This window comes from Oenanthe melanoleuca, chromosome 15, assembly GCF_029582105.1.
Source record: "Oenanthe melanoleuca isolate GR-GAL-2019-014 chromosome 15, OMel1.0, whole genome shotgun sequence".
Taxonomy (NCBI): Eukaryota; Metazoa; Chordata; class Aves; order Passeriformes; family Muscicapidae; genus Oenanthe; species Oenanthe melanoleuca.
Genome location: NC_079349.1, coordinates 2,770,303 through 2,792,998, shown reverse-complemented (window position 1 = coordinate 2,792,998; position 22,696 = coordinate 2,770,303). Strand labels below are relative to the sequence as shown.

Here is a 22,696-nt window from a genome sequence, read left to right as displayed (position 1 = left end):
TTACATCCCTGCAATTGATTCTTCTGTCTCCTTCTTGCTGTTGTCTGTTCCCCTTGTCAGAGATGGCACTAGCTTGTTTCTTAGTTACTGTCTTTGTGATCCTTTGGGGATTCACTTGTGCTCCATGAGCAAGCAGCAGGAGGGGAAGATGTTTCTTTAGGCTGTAAAATCCCCCAGCATCACCACTCCACCTCTGAATCACATCTGCTGCCAGAGATGAAGCAGTGCCTCTTAATCCCACATTGCCCAGTCCAGAGCTCTATTGGAAAAACATCCAGGGAAGTCAAAGGTGAAGTGGTGCACAGTGCACTGCAGCTTCCCCTGCCAGCAGTAAGAGACTTTGCCAGGGCTCCAGGTGTCTGCTAATCCATGTCCAGTGGGTGATGAGCTGAAGTGAGGGAAGGTGGGAACGAGGGCAAGAGGCTGCCAGGGTCACTGAGATCCTGCTGGGATCTGCTGGGCTGCCCCAGGCTTGGTTGAATGGGCTCCCTTCTTTGAGAACATGTAAAAGTGTGGTAAGGGGATGCCTAGGAATTGATTAACAGAAATGGATCATGTTAAAATGTGTGTGGAGCTGCTCAGAAATCCAGCCTGACCTGAGATCTCGCAGCCTGCCATTACTTTTTGGAGCCTCTGTGTGCTTCTTCCCCTTGTTCTTTTCTCTCCTAGATGATATTTTTTCACCTTGTACTAGGAACAGGAGATAGAAGAAAAAGCTGAATATTTTCAGGACAGAAGAGATAAAGCTGGCAGTGAGCCAGAGCTGCTGTGCAGTGGGCAGTGAACACCAGGATGTGAACCTGTAATTATACATCTCAAATTCTGTGAGCAGTACTCCAAGAATCATTATGTATGGGCTTGTTTGACAGTACTGTGGCTTAAGAGAAAAACATCCCCTCAAATTACTCTTTAATTTGGAAGTCAAGAGATTATCAATTCAAATCTTAAGCTCTTCTGCCTGTAATTGATAATCGTGTTAATTTAACAAACCTGCTATTGAACTGCTCCTCATACTCTTAATTCATCAGGTAACTGCTGATTTTTCTTTTGGAAAGGATAATTGAGAGGCTCTACAAGGCTGCTTCCAGCAAAGCTGAGATCAAACCTAGACTAAAATATGGCAGATCCCAGGTTCAGCCACACAGCCCTTCAAATACAATTTTCCAGTATCTGTTTCATTAACCCTTCTGGGCTGTAGCCACTGCTTTGATCCCAGGCTCTGGAAGCAGAGATCAGGATGGCTTTCATTAGAGGCCTGTTTAACAGCACTCCACCCCAAGCTGCTAACCTGTGGAATTGAAAAAAGGTCATTCACCTGGATAGTAAAGCTTACAGTTAAAAAAACCACAACAAAACCCTCCAACCCATACCTAGATTTTATGTATGTTGTTTCAAACATGCACATGCCAAATTTAAGGACTCTTGTACTTTTTCACACATAACTAAACTCTCCCCATCCTGCCTCAAGGTGGCAACACTCCAGACAGTCCCAAGCCCAGCCCAAGGATGGGCTCCTGTTCCCTGGCCTTGGAATGAGGGGTTTGACTGACAGGCTGGTGGGACTATTCCAGATTTACACTATCTAAATTTTTCTTTTTGATTTCAAGGCTTTATGGTCTTGAGTTCCTTTGCAGAATCATTATCACATCTGTCACTGTCATTGCTATCAGGGACTAAGGATGTTTGCAATGGAAAGCAGCAATCCAAGCTATCACTCTTGCTGAAATACTGCTCCCAAGCACACGATAGGCCAGGTGCTGTAATTATTAATAATTCCCTCTGATGGTGCATATCAACCCTACATTTTGTATTAATGCAATTTATTTTGAGTTATTTCTTCTGTGGTGAAAATTGTTTTGGAGAGATTTTCTGGAAGCCTTGCGAGTTTGTTTGCTGGAATCCTCTCCTGGAAATGAGGCATGTCTCTCATGGGCTCCTGTTCACTCACACACAAATGAACTGCTAATTAGGATGATGAAATTGCTGGGAGAGGTGAAACCTTCCAGTTGGCCAAAGAGAAGATTGTGGATTAATCTGTGTAAAGCTAAAGGCTCGACTAAAACTGCTGCTCAACATTCTGGTGCTAATGAGACTTGTATGTCTGCCACTCGAGGAGCTGAAAGTATGGCCTGTAGTTTTTGTGGAGAGATCCAAAGTGGGAGCTCACTCCTCTATGGCATTTAGTGCTTTCATCCCCACTGCTGATGACTGGAATTGGGAACGTTCAGCAGTTTACACTATCCAGGGATGCAAGGCAGTTTTTGCTCTTTGTGGATAGTTTTTGTACATGAGTAAAAGCATCTTGAGAGACATATGGATGTTTAGAAAATTGCAGTATGATTTGGAGAGCAATTTGTCTTGTCTGCCCCCTGCTACCATATTGTATCACTTCTTCATAGTTTTTAATGTGCTCCTGCTCACATCAATTCACATAAAGGAGGAAACTGCTCTCTCCATCTCTGTGAAGCACCAGGTGACCTGTTCAGTAGCATATTGGGCAAAAAGCCCAGTTCCAAGTTAGTTCCTTGCTCACTGTTTGAGCTTCTTAGAAGCCATGGAAGGGCTGGTATTGTTCTCATCCTCTTTTCCTGCCGTTTCCCTGCAGTCACTGAGAACTGGTATATATATATATATATATATATATGCTTATAAAATAATGTACATATGTGTGTATCTATCCATAAATGAAGGCAAGGCAGATGTTTTGAGCCTGCTGCTGTGTTTGCAGGAAGCCGCCGGATCGTGGATGTGATGGATGTGAACACTCAGAGAGGAGTTGAGATGAGCATGTCTCAGTTTGTGAGGTACTACGAGACCCCAGAGGCCCAGCGGGAGAAGCTCTACAACGTCATCAGCCTGGAGTTCAGTCACACCAAACTGGAGAACATTGTCAAGCGCCCCAACGTGGTAAGGGAGCCCGTGGTGATGGGCTTTATTTCAGCTTCTTCTCAGAAATAAATCAGGGAGTTTAAACAAGGTGTTGGGAAGTGCCCGGAACTCCTGCTCGTTTAGTGTCACAATCTTATTTTTAGCCAAGTAGAAAGCTGGTCTCTTTGACAGTGGAACTTAATTTACAGGAATTAGGTACCTGATGAACTGTTAATCATGCAATTTGCACTGATACACAGTTCCTCTCAAGGTATTTAGGGGAAACTTCATCCAAAATTAAATACCTATCTAGTATTTTTCCTTCTCTAAGGAAACTTAAACTACCAGGATGCTTGGATTCATTATAAACGAACACTTCTTTTACCTAAAAAATGTTCAGAGGGTTCCAAAGCAAAACAGTTGGAAACACGATTGTTAAATGTAGAAATATTTATAGAATTAAATCAGCATAATCGCTGCCATATCAGAGTTGGCTGTGGTGAAAGGGGGTAGATTTGTACATACTTTTTAAAGGTAGAGGGCTGTTGTGATTTTATTCCTGATGGAGTCACTGGCATGAAACTGTGACCTTATTAGTAAAGATGATTTCATTTATCTCTGAAATGTAGCCATGTGTGCTGTGCTAGCATGTGTAAAGCTACGGCTCTATGATGTTTTGTTTTCAGACACTTTTCACCCGATTTCTAATCCTTTTCTAGTTACAGCAGCAGTTTTTTCTGCTGGGGGCATCTTTTACCCAAGAAGGCAATAAAAGCACCACTTCTGCCTGAACAGGTCACAAATAGATGGCAGTTCTAATTGCTGATTTGTTGAAGTAATTCTTAACTAGACTCCTTTGTTCTTTTACACACAAATCACAAATTGAATATTAAACACATATTTAGAAGTTCATTCAGATTTTTTCTGTCATTCAGACACTTAGCAGGCAATTTGAAAGTGCTCTGGGGAGTTTCTTGTGTTCAACTGATCCCGGTTTTTCCCAAACACATTGTGTTCAGTGAGCTTTTAAAACATCTGTGCAAATTTCCTGGGTGCTTAGAAATGAAATAGGCAGTTAGGTACCTGTTATCACGTGTAAATGGTTATTTCATAGCTGTTTAAAATGGCCTAAGTGCCCAGGTGTTTGTAAACCCAGGAATACTTAGATCTCACTGAAAGAGAGATTTGCATTCCCAGGGGAGTAGAAGAGAGGGTGTTGAGGAAGTCCAGTACCTAAAGTCAGCTCCCATATATTTGTGTAAGATGTTCCCTTGAATCCTGCAGAGTTTTGAGCCCGTGTGAGGCACAAATACCGATTTAGGTTCCCTGCTGTGCAAACTCCGGGTTGCAATATCAGAATGTGGGAATTATTTCAGAATCAGGGCAGTAAGCAAGTTTTGTTTTCACATACAGTTGTGATATCGATGGAATCGGTCCTATTTCCTCCTTGAAATGGAAGATATTAACATCGTATAATCCCTTTTATGTTTGCATTTTAATGTTCATAAATGCAATTTCTAGGCTGTTGGCTACAAAACTGCCACAGACAGTACAAGAGAATATGCTCACTGGTGCCCATGAGGCAGAATTTGCACTCAGGTAAATTGACTGTAAAACTCTCCTTCCCCTGTGTTTTAAGGGGCTGAGTTGTGGTGATGAAATGCTGCTCCTTAACAAGTTGGGTGCACGGGATTTTGCTGAACAGCAAGGATCTCCCTGTCTGTGAGCATCTGCTGCTGTCACTGGAGGAGTTTTAGCCGACAAGAATATGTCCTGCCATGTGTTCAGGAGCTAACAGTTGATTCTGGTGGCGTTTCAGGTGGACTTAGTCGACTGGGTGGATAATATGTGGCCACAGCACTTGAAGGAGAGACAGACGGATGCTACCAATGCTATTTCAGAGATGAAATACCCCAAAGTGAAAAAGTAAGTCTTTGAATCTCTACTCTTGACTGCCTTAAATAATCTTAACTTTACTGAATACAGTCTTTAATCAAGTCTCTTTGAAAAGTGCATTTTTATTTTTTAGTTTTGAGCAACTCTGTTTTGGAAATGGCAGACTGACCTTAAGTAGTAAATTCTCTGAAAGTGCTGTCCAAAGAAATCACATCACACAGATACGTCACACAGTATAGTCAGAGTCCTGCTGTAGGCTGGGCTCAGATCCTGCCCAGGCTCTAAACTGCTAATGACAGACGTTATTAGCTGAGAAATGTTTTGTGAAAAAAGCTTGAAGTCCATTTTTGATGGTGTGTGTGACTTAGTAGAAATTCTGACACTTCCCTTCCTGCCAGTTTGCTTTTCTATTCACTTGTTCAAGAGCAAGGTCAAAGCCTGGGCCTGGACTGACAATCCAGGCTTAGGAACTGCTCAGGGCAGGCTTGAGACTGAATACAAGAACAGTTTGCCCCTGGTTCTGCCTATCTCTAGGTTTTGGGCAAGTATAGGCTCACCTTGCTTTTTCTTCTGCTCTAATGTCTTCCTTGAAACTTTTTATGTGGTGTTTGGGAAAAAGAACTATTTGGGGGCCTCAAAATGTGCACTGCAAGTTTCATGGGAATGAGTACAGCTGAGGTAGGGGTTCCTTTAATGATGTAATGACCTGTATGGCTGATGAACACCAGGTAACCCTGGAAGCCCTTCACTGCTGTTTCTGTTTTATTAGTCAGACCAAATGCTGGCAGCATCCCAGGCTCTGCTGTTGAACCGACCTCTGGTGTTCTGGAAATCACTCAGAAATCCTTCCAAACTGTAAAACAGATTGGTACTAACAGATAGAAAGGAGTGTGCAGTCAGGAAGTTATATGTAGCATTTACTCTTGTTTTGTAAGGTAAAAGTCTGCATAAAAGAGGAGACTCTGTGATAGGCATTGGGGATTATGCTCAGCACCACTGATTTCAGTGGAAGTTAAAGATACTCCTACATTTTGAAAGGATCAAACTGCTCATGAGTGTAACTGGATGTGAACTGGAGTGCCCCATGCATTTGGAAATGTCCTAAGTGACTTGTCTGAGGTCACATAATAAACCAGTAGCAGAGCAGCACTCGCTTCCCAAGTGATTGGTAAACTAAATAACATTATTTATAATTTGTCAGAGCTAAGAAATTGAATAATGATTCAGGGCCTAAGGATTCATGGATGGTACAAGGTAAGAAGTAAAAGAAACGATTCCTTTCTTAGAGCAGGCACACTACAGATGCTGAAAAAGATGTAGCAAGTAAACATAGCAAGGCAAGATGGTTTGAAGGATAAGGTAGCAACATGACTAACAGAATTCAGCAGAAAAAGCAGAGTATAGGCTTACAGTTCACTACTTGCATCATGGAATGCCAGATGGTAGGTTTCAAACGGATTTTAGAGACGTACCAATTCAACAGATTTTAACATGGAGTTTTTCCCATTTGTGGAGGGTGGCCTGGTAGAAAGGCAGGAGATGCCTGATGAAGAAGCAGACAGGAGCCGTGGAGGTTGCTGTCACTGGCAAAGGGAAGGTGGAGGTTGACAGCTTGATAAACTAGTAGATGTGATAGGTACAGGGAAGCTAAACACTGAAAGGCTGTGAGCGCCTGAAATGTGACAATAGAGTTTGATGTTGGGAAAAGGAGCTACCAGGAGTGAGTGTTAAAGGCGAGGGTGATGCAGCTGGAGTGATGAGGATGTTGCTACTGAGTGTCATCTCACAGAAAGACTAGAGAAGGATGATTTACAGCACTGTTGGCACAAACTCCTCATCAGTCTTGAGGAAGCCACAAAGATAAAACCAGTAACAAACAGTGACAGTCTGTGAGCACAAGAGAAGCTGTATCAGATCAGGATGAAGATCTGTGGCTCTCAGTAACCTGTCTGCTGTTGGGTGTTGGCATTGATGCCCTGGCAGGAGTGTAGGAATGGTGTGAGTGCAAAATGATTGCCACTCCTAAAGATTATCTTCTGAACTTCGACTGTCTGCAGTCCAGGCAGGGGCTGTCTTGAGGCAGAAGTGGCTTCTGTGTGCTCAGTGACTCTCTAAGAGATTACTCTTACATGAATTCATCTGGTTTAGAGATGAACTCCTCAAGAGATTGGCTTTCTCCATCTTTGAGAATTCAACTTGACCCTTTTCTGTAGATACTGGTCCCAGCTATTGCTGTGAGTATCTAGAGGGTTTGAGCCCTTATTGAGGAGTTGGAGGAGTTGTGGAGGCACAAGTCAGTGCTGTCACTTGCTTCACCCTGCCCATTCTTTTATGTGAATCATCCATATTCATATGACTGTTGCTGCTCAGAAATGGAATCGATTCATTCCATTCTTGTTCTGAGCATTCCCATAATTCTGAGAGTTTGCAGTATGCCATCCCCACCATTAACGTGTTCCCTACAAACAAAAAGCACTCCAGCGAGAGCGCTGCAGTTTTGCAGACACAGATGGCATTACCAGACACAAATGTCTGTCTTGGCTCCTGCACGTCGAGTTCCGTGCTGGGAGTGAAGTTAGAGAACGCTCCATCTGCTGCTTCGGTTACCAGGAGCACCGCGCGCTGGAGACCACCCTGCCCCGACTTGCACCATTAACTTCTTCCAAAATTCTGGGTAATGAAGTTATTTTTCTCTCTGTAGGTAAATGGCTGCTTACCTCACAGGACCTTTAGAGGACTGAATTAAGTGGGGCAATAGTTTATGCCCCTTTTTCATATCCCAGGGTGCAAGTTCCTGAAAAAAGCCTCACAGATATGGGATCCTGGATGAGAGTGGGAAGATGCTGTGTAGAAAAAGCAGTGCTGTTGTAACATCAGTTTTTAGGGGCAGAAGCTTGTTCTATCACCATAACCATTTTCAGGTAGCTCAAAACAAGATCAGATTTGTTTTTCTGTTTAGATTCATCCAGAACTGAAGCAATCTGGATACAGCTGAGTCAACAGCAACAAAAAAATTATGAATTTGATTTTTCATTTATCAAAAGAGATAGCCCTATTGAAATTATTATCCTCTTTATTAGGTTTTGTGTTTGTAGCCTTGCAAGATTATTTGCAATGCAGTGGCAGTAAATAGCTACTGTTCAGGACATGAAACAGTAACAGGAATTTCTAAGAGCTTGGTAAAGTTTGTGCTGTGGGACAAATGAAAAGTAAAGCTTTAGTCACTGCAATATCCTTTTTACCTTCAGAATTCTTCCTATTACTTGAAATATCTAAGCACTGCTGTAATAGATCTATATAATGATGCGGGCTTTCAGTTAAGGATGGGCGTATATTGTGTGAAACATCTACCTGTTCACAAAAGAATGCTGCTGTTAGCATGTCCTCAGCCCTATTCTCCCTCTCTCAGGCTGTTGTTTAGCCATCCATTCCTTTCTATTCATTCCTTTACTAAGTAGGGATGGATTTAAACAGATGCTAAAATGCTCTGCTGAGCTGTGGTCTAATTAGAAGCTGAGGGTGCCCCTGGAGACAGGGAATCGAGGGAGCTCGCAGGTCCCACAAGGCAACCTGGCACTGGTTTATGCATGTGAGAGACTTGTCTGCACTCTGTATGCCATTTGCGGATTGCTTTTGATACAAAACCTCTATAAATACAATTCAGTAAAAAAAAATTACACCAGTAAGTGCGTGCTCTTTAAGACTTTCCAAGCTAGCAAAGTAAATAAAATGTGATGTCTTCAGATCGGTGCATGAGGCTGAAATCCTCCTTCAGGTAGAACTTGGAGGAGCAGCATGACACATGTAACTCAAATAACCACCAGTGTTTACAACAGTTTGTGGTGACCCTGGAGCTGAACAGCCTTGTCACAGGAAGAAGAAAACAGTTGTACTCTCACAGACACCAAACTGCTGTTCCAGGGGCAGACAGGCCTGGCTCGCAGTGAGTTGGCAGCTTGGTTCAGTTCACTGTGGTGGCGGGTGCCTCTTCAGAAATCTAAGCTTGCAACCAAAAAAAAAAGCCCAAAAAGAAAGAAATCAGGCCTCTCCATTCTTAAAGTTCAGCGGTTGCTACGCTCATGTGGTGTTGGGTGCCACAATCTGGAAGGTCCCCGCTCGTGGCAGCGGCACGCTCGGATGGGAGCGCAGCCCGCGCACCCTTGGTGCCCCACCGGGCAAGGGCGCGACCAGGGAAGTGCTGTCGCTTGCTTTGGTGCCACTGTGGTCCGAGTGTGATTTGCAGGCACTTCACAAACTCCCCGGTGCATGGCAGAAAACTGTCTCTCCTTATGTCGGGTGTTGTTTGTGTGTGACTGACTCGGACCGTAACCCCCTCGGGGCAGGAGCCAGGCCTTTCATGTGCGTTTGAAGTGCGCGGGGTGTGGTGAGCACGGTGTGACGATTTGGTTTGTTCCCTCGGGCTGGGAGCGCTCGGTACCGCTCCCCAGGAGGGGCACGGGGCGAAGGTTGGTCCCGGCAGGGCAGGGGCAGCGGGTCGGAGCGGCATTCCACGGGCAGGGCTGGCCGGGGCTGGGGGCCCTGCCGAGCGCGGGGAGCCGCGGCTCATCCTTGAGGAAAGCCGGGTTCATCCCTCAGGAGCAGCCAGGGCTCACCCCGAGGGAAGCCGCGGCCCTCCGTGAGGAGATGCTGAGGCTCATCCCCGCGGGGCAGCCGGGCCCTCCCCGCTGCTGCCCGGTGAGGCGAGGGTGGGAGCGGCAGCCGGGCCGGTGCCTCCGGGGTGACAATGGTTTCTTTTGTCTTGCGGCGCAATTCCTGGCTTCCAGTTGCAGGCCCCCAGTGTGGGAGCGCTGTCGGTGCGGGCCGAGGCGCCCCGAGGTAGCCTTTGTTCGTGCAGCCCCGCTCGAGGCCCGGCAGCGGGGCCCCGCGGAGCCGCGATGCTGCCGGGGGCCGCTCTCCCCCGACACCCGGAGCGCCGCTCCCGCCCGGCGATGGGCAGCGGGGCCCGCGCCTTTCCCCGCGCCGGCACTTGCAGTCGGCTCATGGGTCTGTGGTATTCGGTTTCAGGCTCAGGGATTTCAACCAGCCGGCGCTGCTCCTGGGAGGAAGGAAGAGTGAGCTATACTTTTCTCATTGGCCCGAACAAAAAACAGAAGCCTCTGCTGGGGTTTGGGAGTGGTTTATGGGCTGAGCTCAGTGGCAGGGGAGCCCTCGCAATGCCAGAGGGAATAGAGCCGTATGGTGCGCGGTGCCTATTGCGGGAGAGAAGGATCTGAGCTCAGGGTAATGCTGCTGCTGCCGCCTGTGCGTCCGCTCGCGTCCCCGGGCCCATGTGCATGAACGCTGCCGCTGCCTGCCCTGCCCGCCGCTGCCTCGCATCCCGCCGCGGCTCTCGCTGTCTTTGTTTCTCTGTTTGCTTGCGGGTTTGTAGCGATGCGTGGCGAGTGCATTGTGGGTTTGCCTGGGAGTGTGGGCTCTGCGCTGGGTTATGGAGCGGTGTCTGTGTTGTTCCTGTGTTCCCAGCTCGCTGTGTTTGCTTAGTGGTTTAGCTTCATTTGTATCGTCTCCCTCTCTTTTTTTGGATCTCTGTGTTTGTTCTTCCTCGTGAGTTTGCAGGTTACTCCATATTTCTTCGCATCATTTCTCTGACAAATTTACCCAGATGTTTGGGTGGTTTTTTTTTTTTCTTTTTTTTCTTTTGGGGGGGGAGGGGGGGTGGGAGGGGGAAGTTCCCCTTTTCTCCACATCACAAATCCTTCCTCAAAAATAACAATACATTAACTGAACAAATTTCAGGCTTGTGGAGAACACAAACCAAACTCTTCAATCGGGAAGGGAAGCTCCCCCCCAACAGATTACAAGCAGCTGCGTGTTTTAAAACCCTGACTGAGTCTGTGCAGGGAGATAAAGTGGAGTGTGCAGGGGTTGGATGTGGTAGCAGTTGTGAAAATATTCAACTTGGGGCATCTTTTGCATCGCTTGTGTTTTCAGAGTGTAACTCCGGCCAGGTTGTCTCCCCATACCTGACGAGGGATTGTGTTCCTGTAACCACTGTACCTGCCCCGGCCCAGAGCGCTGTGGCCACAGCACACAGTGGGATGTAGTTCTAGATTTCTTCCAACATGGATGCTGTGTGATGGTTTTTTTTTTTTTTTCCCTCTTTTTTTCCTTGGTTTGTTTGTTTGTTTTTTTCCCCACTGTTCTTATGGAAAACCCTGAAAAGTTGAGTGGTTCCCCAAATGAGCCGCTGTTGGTGATGAGAAGCCGCTGGCTGAGGCTGGAGCCTGAGATTAGCTGTGGCATGGAGTGTGCTGGGACCATGTGACTGCGGTGTACATTGGAAGAGGAAGCTGTAGAGGTCAATGCAAAGGCATTGTGCCAGACTCGGGCAACCAGGGAGAGAGCTGGATGGCGGAAGATCCTCCCGCAGGCTCCTGAGCCGGCCGGGAGCTGTTGGGCTTGGACAAAAGCAGGCCTGGGAGATTAACAGCATAAATTAAGGCATGGCTTGTTTGTGGATGGAAAGAAAAACAGTTTATTTTCCAAATGCTTTGCAGGTTTTTTTTAATTGCCATATGTGACTCCTTCACTAAAACCACCTTTATTAGTGTGGAAATTGTGTTTAGAGGAGTTTCAGGAAAACAGGGAGGGGAAAATGGGGAAAAACAAGAGTTTCATGTTCACAGTTATACCTGCTTTGGTGTTTTATCACAGAACTAAATTTTAAGTGCTTTGATTTGACAGGATTCAATCCTGTTATTTCCTCTCCAGACATAAACAGTTTGAGTGCTTCAGGTTTAGATTATTGACTACTGAGGAACAGCTAAAACTAGCTAATGCCCAGGCTGTGTTTGCTCTTCCAGAATATCTTAATTCATTGGGTGATTGTTAGTAGGTAGCACTGTCTAGAAATTTTTTGTTGTTAGTGTGATTTATTTTATATCTGGCCTTTTGGAAACTGAAAATAATTGACTCCATAAGGATTTGAACTTTTTACTTTAAAACAACACGAGCCTCTGAGTACTCAGCACTGCTTACAAGCTGAGAATTTCCATGCTGATTTTTTTTTTTTTCCTAATGAGCAATAATTATTCAATCTGTGACTTTTTGCAGTTTGGCTGGAAGAAAGGCAACTTCCTTTCTGGGCTTCTTTTATTGTTTTTAAATTCTATCTGACTTGTAATCAACAACATCTTGGTAGAGAAAACATAAAAGGAGAAATTAAAAAAAAAAGTGTTTGGGAGGGAAGGACTCATATTTTGAAATGGAGCATATTGAGAGTGTAGACAGCTTCTTGGCTAGCTGTGATTTTTGAAGCATCTGAAATACCCCAGGGGCAGCAAAAGCTTCTTCCTGCTTCTGAAGGTTTAAAAAAAAAAAATTTAAAAAATTCCAGAGTGGGCAAGAGGAGAGACGTGTAATTGCACAAGGAGAGGTTTTAATTGTGAGATGAAGGCACAGGACCTTTTTTGAAGCCCACAAATTGACTGTCTTCATGACAGCATTGCGTATCATTCTGTCAACTCCGGCTCGGGATGTGGTTGCTAGGCAGCGGCTCTTATGGACCCAGAGTGGCTGTGATTTGCCAGCCTTCTGCAGACACATGGTAAGGTCCTTCCCAGCCTATCATCTACAGGGACTTCTGCACGCCGGCTGCATACTGCTGAGCTTCTCCTACCTGAATGTGAGCAGAAAAAGACACACTTAAATCAAACCTTTTTTTTTTTTTTTTTTTTTTTTTTTTTTTTTTTTTTACGTCCTCTCCTGTTTTTTTTAAACAAATCCCCTTCCGGTAGTGTTTCCATAACTCCCCTTAAAAACCAAACCAAACCAAAGCAAAAAAAAAAAAAAAAAAAAAAAAAAAAAGGCCATGAAACGGAGACCGGAACAAGGAAAAGAGGTTAGTGGGTTAAGTGGTGTGTGTTTCCTGCGTTTGCAAAGGTGCCTTCAGTGAGGAGGGCGGCTGTGATTCGGCCATTAGTTACAGATGGTGGCTGCAGGCTGGAGATTCCTGCAGCCAGACCACAGCTCTTGTGTCTTTTCCAGCAATGCAGACCTTCAAACTCCTCAAATCCTGTATCAAGACAGTGTATAAAATAGTGGATTTGATACTTAGAGTGTTTGCCAGCTGGGTCCTTGATGTATTTTGATGCAGAATGCCTAGAAATGTGAACAAAAAGGAGTTAGTTTGCCAAATGAGGTTTCTGTCCCCTAATCCGTGCAAAAATGGCATGAGTGGCAAGTAGGTAAAGAACATTCAGGAGGATTTATAAGCAAATTAGATTTTTCAAAACTTTGAAGCAATTTGTGTACAACTTTTGGTGAAGGTTGTGTCTCTGAAGTGATGAAGGAGAGCATTAAACAGATCACCCCAGGGACTGGCAGTGGCATAAGAAATATTTCTGAACAGCGTAACTTTTAATGCTTTTCTATTCCCTAACTCTGAAAGCTTTAATTCCTCTTGTATGAACAGCAAACTCAGACATGGAGATACACATTTTTCAGCAGAAACCTCATTACCTTCATGAGACAAATTTCTGTACTGTAAATGCAGAAACTTAATTGGTGGAAGCAGCATTGCACAGACAGTTAACCTCTGCAAATTAAGATGTGAAAAATACTGTTTCAGACTGATTCATTTTTGTCCTTCACTCTGCTTGCAGGTACTGTTTGATGAGTGTGAAAGGATGCTTCACTGATTTTCATATTGATTTTGGTGGCACTTCAGTGTGGTATCACGTTTTCCGTGGGGGGAAGGTAGGTGAACCTTTGTTGATATTTGGTTTTATTTCTCTGTGCGTCTTACAGAGGGGAGGGGTTGTTTTCTATTTTTTTTCCTTTCTTTTTCTCTTTTTTTTTTTTTTTTTTTTTTCCTTTGAGGGGCTCTGCCAGTGATCAGAGTGTTTCAGCAGCTTTGTTGATATACACAGAGTTTACTGAACTAGAGGGACACCACTCACCGTTATGAAACAAACAAGTGATGTATTTGAAATACCAAATGTGCTATTTGCTGGTAGTGGTGCTTTTAGGCTCGCTGTTGCTGTGTGGTCCAGAAGTGTGTTGCAGTGAGATGTGGCTGTGTGTACCCTTGTTGGCTCAGAGTGCCCTCACACGTCTCTTGTAGCTAAAGCTTCTGTTCCTTTTAGACATTCCATGTTCCTTTGGTGTGTACAGGCACAGTAAGCCAGAACTGAAACATTAAAGGATACAGAAGCCTTAAAATACACAGCATGTACTGCTCTGTTGCCATCTTTCCTGGTTTAGAATGTTTTTCCCAGTTGTAGTGTGGACAGTGTATGGTGGGCACTGAAGTGAGTGGTACAGATCCTGTTCCTCTCTGTAGCTCAGCACAGCTCTGCTGTACCAACATGCTGTTCTGACTGCAGGTAAACCACAGGCAGCTTCTGAGTAAGATATTTCTGGAAGAGAGATGACAAGTGACAGTTACCCAGCCACTTCCAGCACGTGGGCTAATTACTGCTGCTGTCTGTGTGTGTGCCTCCATGTACAACACCTGGAAAACAAGTGTTTGATGCAGAAAGCAGCTCACTTAGCTAACACATGGTAGCCCTGGTGGAGTCTCTCAGCTTTTTTTTTTTTTGTTGACTGTTCATAATAGTTAAATCTTTATTTTGTTTTTAGATCTTCTGGCTGATTCCACCTACTCTGCAGAATCTAGAACTTTATGAAGAATGGGTTCTCTCAGGAAAGCAAAGTGATATTTTTCTGGGAGACAGGGTGGAACGGTGCCAAAGAATTGAGCTGAAACAAGGCTACACGTTCTTCATTCCTTCAGGTATCCCTGTTAGCTAACCTGGAATGATTGGGGTTGTGTTTTTCTAACAGTTCTCTGTAAAACAATTCTTCACACCTAAACTCCATACTGACCTGTTTATTTGCTGTGGCAGAAGAAGGGCCAGGGGCTAAATGTGCTTCATTTTCCAGAAATTAAGACTGATGGAAAATGTGCTGTGAGGAAGTGTGTGCAGTGATCACATGTGTGTACTGGGAGAAAGGAGAGAGGAGTTGGGCCTCTGGAGCTGTCAGTTCACCACTTCTCATCAGAGCTCTACTGACTGCTGCTGTTAGTTTTCTGTCTTTGTGATCTCTTCTGGCAGGTTTCACCTGCAGTTCAGTAACTTGCTTCTTTGCCTCTATCTGTAGCCAGAGGTGGGTCTTGGTTCCCTGTTGGAACTCAAGAGAGATTCCAGTCCATGGGAGAGCAGGTGCTGTGCTCCCCCAGGTTCTTGGGGAAACAGCTTTATTGTTACACCTCTTCAGAATTTCTGCTGATGGAGATGGTGCTGGATCCAGACATTTTGCAGCAGCCCAGCCACACTCAATTTCATACTGCCCACCTCAGTAGTTGTGTTGCATGATCCAGGCTCATCTTGCAAAGCCACCAGATAGTTGTTCCTTTGAAGGCTGATGCTTCAGCCCTTTCTGCTCCTGCCTAAATTGGATTAAGGATGGTGGAATGTGTGACAGCCCTCGTTTAAGATGATATCAGACTTGGCTTTCCGTGACTATTATGGGACCGTAAGTTTGTTTCTAATAATTTAACACATTGTCTCTGTCTGTTTGATATTATCAGGGAAATATATAGGTAGGCTTTCTACATGACAGAAAGGCAGGCTGGTGGTTTTTCAGCTCTGGAATTAATTACTCTGTGAAGATAGGATTTTTTTTTTTTTCACCCTAGAGACAGAGAGAATGCAGGTCATGCAGAGATAGGGACAATGTTCTTCTCATTTGGGGAATGTTGTTAGGATCAGTTGAAGGCCACAAATGTACACATTTGTAAGTATTTGGTAAGAATCAGCCTGGGAGATGACAGGCAAAATGACTTTGAGGGTGGAGGAGTTAATCTGTTAAAGGAATTAGATCTTGCCTTGAAACAGGTCAGAGTGGGCCGTTACTGTTTGAACTGGGTGTTTGAGAGTGGCTGTGCTGTTTGCTCAGATCCCATTACTGCATCTCGTATTTATCTCCATCCTCCTGTGAAAAGCCTCCTACAAGTAAGACTTTCTGTATGTCAGTTTAGTCATGTTCAGCAGCTGGGACACTGCAGGTTGTGGGAGATTGGACAGGACACAGCTGTAACATGGTGGCTGACACAAAGTGATTCCAAATGGGTTTTTGACTGTAGTTTCTGTTTTCTTAGGAAAGCCCCAAGTACAGAAATGCCCATACCTCAGACATTTTAGGCTTCGTGCCAGATTTGAAAGGCATTTATGAATAATTTCTCTGTAAGCACCTCACAGATTCAAGGGTTTTTGCTCTGCTCTATTTTGTTTGGAAAACTTATTTGCAAATCTCTTATTTGTGTGAAAGGGCATTATTTCTGCCTTTGTTTTAATAGTATGGAAATGCCTAATTAAAGGCTGTTCCAGGTCAGTGAATTGAGCACAGCTGTGTAAAACAGGTCAATTCCTGTGACCTCTTTGCTCTGGTTTGTGCACATATCATGTTAGTTAATGTTTGAAAGTGGTTTTTATGTGCTTTAGAAGTGTTCTTAGTGTTTAGATTCTGTTTATGGGTGTCTGTAAAACCAGCGTGTCCTGTATTTTCAATGGAGCCTGATAAACCCTTGACCAGCCTCAACTCATCCATGAGGAAATACCTTCTAATTACAGGTTTGGTCACAGAAAGTGTAGAGGAATTAGTGCTCAGCTGGGCTGTGAATGGGGAACATTTCAGCAAGAGACCTTTCCCACAAAATATCCTTCTCTGCTCCTGCTTTCAAGTAATTTTTGGGAGTAGTCTTAGAAATGCTTTTATACCATAGCACTGTGAGGGTGAAGTAGGTAGAGAAGAATGTAAGAAGACAAGTGAGGGAGTGAAATCAGACTGCTGGGAAATGGAAGGTTTGTCTGAGAATCTGGGATCAGCAGCAGATCCAGTAAATCCCCGAAAGTACAAACCACTTGGGCAAGAATGGGGATCATTCTTAAGGAAGGCATAATTATAGGGCTCACCAGGGCCTCAGGGTATTTTCCTCTCCATCACTGCCATCATCCTTTCAGGATTAAGTTTAAACCAGTGGATATCTACTGGTGTTTGTAACCCTGAAGAGCACTGGGAGCATGATCCCAGCTGTGGTATCAAGGAAGAATTGAGCCCAATATTGTCAGAACAGTGAGTTGTTATGGGCCAAGGTGCATTTTTCAGCATTTTAGGAGCTCCTCCGAAATATGGGGTGAGCTGGGATTATGAGGGATGCTCTTGTAGCTGTACCCTGGTGGCCCCATAGGGCTGCTCCACACAGGCCATGCACCGTTACAAGTTCTCATCTCCCACTTTACTGATGCCCACTGGTGAGTCGAGATAACTCTGCTAAAGTCTGTGGTAAAGTGATAAAATCAACTAGGAACCTGGTCTTTTCCATTAATGTAACTGGTGTCAGTGTAATTGTTGATTGAGAAATACACACGTTGTGCCATTCTGAGGTTTGTGGCCAGATCAGATTCAAGATGTTAGCTGAAGGTTCAAGAGGGGATGAGGCCATAACTGCTACCAGTGTTAGGGAATGATTTTAATTTTTTTTTCTGTAGAACTCAAACTGTTTTCCCAGGATGGGAGCAAACTTTTCCTAACACAGGAAAAGTGCTGCAGCCCTAGGATATTTACACTGTGTATGTTACCATGGGCAGAGTTTAATATTAAAGTTTTCATATTGTAAGCATTCACCACAGATGAAATCTGGTCACTCTGGGATAGTGGGCAGGGGATGCTGCCTATCTGACTCACATGCCAAATAAAAGAGAAATTCTTTATAAAGTATGTTTCAGGTGGAAACTGTGATGATCCAGAAGAGAAAAAGCATCGTTTCAGTGCTCAGTTATTGTCTCAGTAGGGAAACAACAACATTTTACCAGTCACAGTCAAATCTAGAGCTTGTCCAGTATTATTTTTGCTGTAGTTTTCTTCTGCATCATGTGAGGACTTTTCAGGGGGAAAGTGTGAAGTGTTTGGAGTCTGTTGTGGTTATGGAGTAGTAATTAAGGTATCTCTCTTCACTATCCTGGGATACACAGAATCAATGTTTGGGCAGCATCTCTCAGATTTCTACAGCTCAGGATTTCTCTGGACATGTGTTTTTGGCTTCTACAGGCCAATTGCTCTGTTACATTGTGACTGTTCCTCCACAGCCTTTTTGAAATACTCCTCACTCACTAAGTTAATTCCAGTTAACCAGGATTTTTATCTTCAGTGCTTCTCCCTTTATAAGTATTTTCTCCTTTTACATCACTGCATAACTTCACTGGAACCTTTCTTTCTCCTTCTCTTGCCCTTCACCCTCCACTCCAGTCTTTATTCTCTGTAAACTCTTTCACTTTTCTCCCTGCACTTGTTTTCTCAAGTGGTGCATTCATTGATTTCTCTCTCTCTTGGTCACTGGAAACCACATAAGTTCCTCTCGTGTCCTCCTAAACATCACTGCTGTTACCTAAACCCAAACTCAAAACTAAGCATACACAAAAATTCATCTTTTTTTTCAATCCACTTGCTCTTTTAAGTTTTAGTCTTACTGAATATATAGTTTTGTGAGTGATGGACCTCTGATATGGATATTGTCTTTCTCCTCTTGCTTTTTGTCCTCTATAAGGAAGATTTTTGTCATAATTTGAAATGTGTTAAACCTGTTTGCTTTTCTCTCAGTTTCTTTCTTTCAAAAAACTACCTTTTCTTTCATGTATGTGTATATATGTCTGCTGCAGACACTTGTACTTCAAATTCAGGGGAGTTTGCACATGTAAAATTAATTGATGCATACAAAAGCAGCCAGGTTGTAGTATCTTGTAGAAAATGTGTCTTGCAGTGTTTTTGTCTGTTAATGTTGTGAAGTCAGAGAGCAACCAGTGTCTTGCAAAGGTGAACTCAGCCAGTTCTGGACTGTCACTGATGTTGTCTGCCAACATCTTTTTTGCTGAAGACCAGTTTTGCTGCCCTCCGAGGCAGTTACCACACTTGCTGTGGATACAAGTTCGTTCCAGGGTTTGCAGTGTGATTGGTCTCAGAACATTTGCAAACATCCTGGGTTTGGTTCCTTTGGGAGGAGATGGCTGATGCTGCCAAGCGTTGCTCCATCATCCTCTCTTTCTTACAGCCTTTTTCTGAGCCTCTGTCACTGGTCAGAGGCAGTGGGCTCATAAGCAGCTGTGGGCTTGGGTTGGATCTTCTGATTTTACTGCAGGCTTTTCAATTCTGTAGCTTTAATGTGTGTCCAGGGAAGAGGTGAGATGTTGGGCTGCCATTAGATATTGCAGAAGACTTCTGCAGTGCTGATTTATTCAACATTCCTTCAGTCAAAACCCAGACAGGGTAACCTGCTGTCAACTGGGTGATGTTCCTTTCTGGTTCTTCTTCAAACTTCTTATGTTGCTGCATGCAATTTTATAACAGTTGTGTTTCACCTGGGAGCTGGCAGTGTTCCACTGAGGAGTAAGCTGTTTGTTTTACTTTATTTCTCTGTACTGCACTTCAGGGCCTTTGGCATGGAAACATTCTGTTAGAGTCTCTCTTAATTACTGTGGTAACCTGAGAGTGCTCCAGAGTTCTTGTCTCCAGTCAAATGCAGAAAGAATGACCTTTCTCAGATGAATCTTTTTGGGAAAGAGAGTGGACAGAAAGATTCTCTGTGTGGACTGCAGGCAGCTATTTGAAGGGATTCAAAGTGTTTCAGATGTTGTCTCAGTGGTTATCAGTGGGATTTTGTCTATTAGGAGTGTGTGGTCCCAGGTCACCTCTGCTGTGCCAGTGAGAGTTTGATGGATTATTGTGTGATGGGGCCAGAAGGTGGCACATAGCCCTTACAGCAGGGAGAATGACAGGCTATTAAAATCTGGCTGGTACATTTTTTGCAGGGTGTTGTGCTAGGGCTGCAGAGTTGCCTGGCTATTTTTGGTTGCTGTTTAGCTTTTCCCATTCTGTGAGCTTCCACTGACATTAATGGAATCTCTGGGATGCCTGGAACCTCAGGGACCACATGAAGAAGATTGGTGGAGAGGATCAGAGGAAAGGCTTTTTGCCTTGAGTGTCTGCTTTCAGATGGAAGGTGACAGCATGATGTTGGATTTTTGGTTCTGTACCTAATGCTGAGCTCTGCCTCATTCTTAAAAACAATTTCAGATTGAGAGTTGCTGTATTACTTGTACCACTGGGGCAAAATTAGTAAGTTTTTAGCTTTAAAAATGTAAACATGATCTTTCCTTGATAGATTTGGTTATGCAGTCATTTTTCTTTTGAGATTTGCTGGCAGTGCCCACTCTCAGGTTATCTCTTTAGTCACTCTTTATTTTTGAGACGTATATTTCATCTTTTTCACCCTAAGTTGCAGTAGAATTTCAGGGAAATGTGTGGCGACTTCTGTATCACAAGGCAAAATATCAGTTCAGTTACTAATGGAAACAGATGCAGCATGGTTTTGGCTTGGAGCTTGTAGGCTGTTTGCCCCATAGCTTTATAAGTTAATATTCTTTTTCATTATTCTCAGATGGATGATTGCATCCTTGAGTAGGAATTTGCAGCCCACTGAAATCTTCTAACAAGTTTGCAATGTTTAATAATACTTGTTTTATAAAATTCAAAAGATAATGAGATCATATCTTTCTTTTAACTGTTTGGAAAAAACGTTTGTTACTGTTAATTTTACCTTCTTGATTTACTAGAGATGATAACATCTAAATATTCAAGTGTATCTGAGGAGTGGTGGAATAATTCATAACTGTAAATCAGCTGAGAGCATTTCTGAGTTTCCTGAATAGAATTCCTGCTCAGTGTTGGCTTGGCTTCATACACTAGGATTGTTTTGGGAAGGAAAAAGCACTTACTGATCGCCAGGAGCTGAAATAAAAACCATCAACTTCAGAAAAAACATAAGTGCATGGTCTTCTTATTGAGGCTTGACATGAGGACTGTGAGCAGTGACTGTGCAGTGTCTGTACTCCCAAGCTCATTTATCCCACGTGGCTGAGCCTGTCCTGGGCAGGACTGGCAGTGGCTGTGCTGGAGCTGGGCTGGCTCCCCCTTCACGGCGTCACCGCTGCTTGGGAAATGGTCACCCACAGGGAAGAGTCTTCCTAGTTCATGACTGCTCCTCAAAGCCTACAGTCAGTGTCCTCCTCTCATCTGCTGGATTTAATTGTAGCTTTAGGTAGTGTTTAGCAGGTGCTTTTGTTTGTGGTTTTCAGACAAAAAAAAAAAAAAGATTTCTTGTTCCACTGACCTTTGACTTTTTCAGTCATTATTGCAGTTGTTCTGATATTATTCTGGTGCTTTTTATAGCATTAAGGATGAAACTAAATTGTTGGCATTTTTTTATGTTATTGGGACAATTACCAAGAGGTGAGATGTTATCTCCAGTCTTGCACAAAGCCATGAAACATGAGGGTTGTGTGCAGCAGTAGCAGGGTTTGTGTGAACACCACAGAACAGTCACTGAGGAGAGAACTGATGAACTCCAGAGGTGTTGGTATTGGAGGCATGTGGCAAGCTTGTGCTGTGAGAGCTGGAAGTGAGACACACAGAACAGACATGACAGACTGTTCAGCACAGGTGACATGATCTAAAATGTCAACAGACCTTCAATTCATCCAGCAAAACGTACCAGCACAGGTAAAGGTGAGGCAGGGGTGTGGTGGGTGACATGAAAGCAAATCCTTTGTCTGTCCTTTTGTCTTAACCATATGTTCAGCACCTCCTGTTCTGGAGGTTTGTCTTCTCCTTTAAAAACTGTGGTAATTGGGGAGCTGACAAGATGGGTGTTTTTGTTTGCAAATGGTCACAATGAACATTCATCCTCCTCAGTTTATTTCTGAGTCGTGCTGTAGCTAAGCTGTGGGAATGGATTGAATGTGCAATCCAAGCTTCTCTTTTCTCAGAGCTCATTTCCACAATACATTACCCTGATGGAAACTGTTTCCTGTTTTCTGCTCATCTCTCTTTCCTCCTACTTTCTGGTGCTGACCTCCAGTTTTTCTCCATACACAGCCTGGTTAATATTAGAGCAAGAGATTTTCATGTTGGGATTTTTTCTCTGTAGCATCTGTGCCAGTCTTGCTGGGATTTTGTACCTTGTCAGTTTTCTCATCTTTTTTGTCTAACCTTGCCCGTTCTGTCCTGTGTACCTCCACCTCTTGGTGCTCGTGTCTCTGCAGTTTCAATTATGCACGTACGTTCCTCAGGCAAGTGGGAGCTATTTTGGGATGCAGTGTGACTGAAATGCTGCACAGCTGAGTGGCCAAAATCTATTTTATGTGCAGGTGACTCCTCTGACAGGGCTGTGTCCTGCAGAGGGGCTGAGCTGGATGCTGCCTGTGGGAACACGTGAACTGCAGGGAATCTGGGATTCCCCAGGACTGAGCTGGGGATGGTACCCACAGGCATCATCTGTACCTATCTCAGAGCTATGCCTGGAAATCATCCCTACCTTGGCAGGGGTAGGGATTTGACTTCCCAGGACATTATAGTTGATGACTTTGTTGCTTGGTCTCTCGTTTATTTTTGTTTTCCCAATCCTGTTGGATTTCAGTGCTGTGTTATTAAAGGTTTTGCTACTGACAACTGTGTCATTAACAGCAATATTTTCAGTCTTGTTATTAGAAATACTTGCATATTGGAGGACCTAGTGTTCAGTTAATTCAGCAGCTGGGAGCTGAAGGTACTAATTGCTTGTAAGATGTTTAGTTCTGGATTATAAATGCAAGCAGGGAATTAGAGACCTTCTCCACAGAACCAGAGGTTGTTTCAGATACTTTACAGAAGATTTTCAGTTTTTACTGTACTAGCTCTGCAAGAATAGATGTTTGAAACTATGTTTGTATTCATTATTCTTTCTTTTGAGGGTTTGTCATGTCTGGAGCACCATTTGTTGGAGCATTGGCTCTAGCCAGTGATGGGTCCTTCCACATTTCTCCCAAAAATATTGGGACTACTACCAAGAAAGCCTAGCAGTTACTAACACAAAAACTTT

At 43.9% G+C, this 22,696-nt stretch overlaps 1 protein-coding gene across 5 annotated transcripts in view; it reads left to right on the top strand.

The window, feature by feature from the left end:
- The window catches only part of KDM2B (lysine demethylase 2B), a 106,075-nt gene that overhangs the window by 21,658 nt on the left and 61,721 nt on the right, over positions 1-22,696 (top strand). For 2 of the 5 annotated variants that reach the window (XM_056504610.1, XM_056504609.1), the window contains exons 5-8: positions 2,729-2,907; positions 4,688-4,794; positions 13,386-13,479; positions 14,365-14,518. In XM_056504610.1, coding sequence (XP_056360585.1) covers positions 2,729-2,907; positions 4,688-4,794; positions 13,386-13,479; positions 14,365-14,518 — 534 coding nt within the window. Of the gene's footprint in view, positions 1-2,728; positions 2,908-4,687; positions 4,795-9,634; positions 9,837-9,909; positions 10,006-13,385; positions 13,480-14,364; positions 14,519-22,696 lie in introns of those variants that run through there. The other 3 variants (XM_056504613.1, XM_056504611.1, XM_056504612.1) reach the window with 3 other exon arrangements.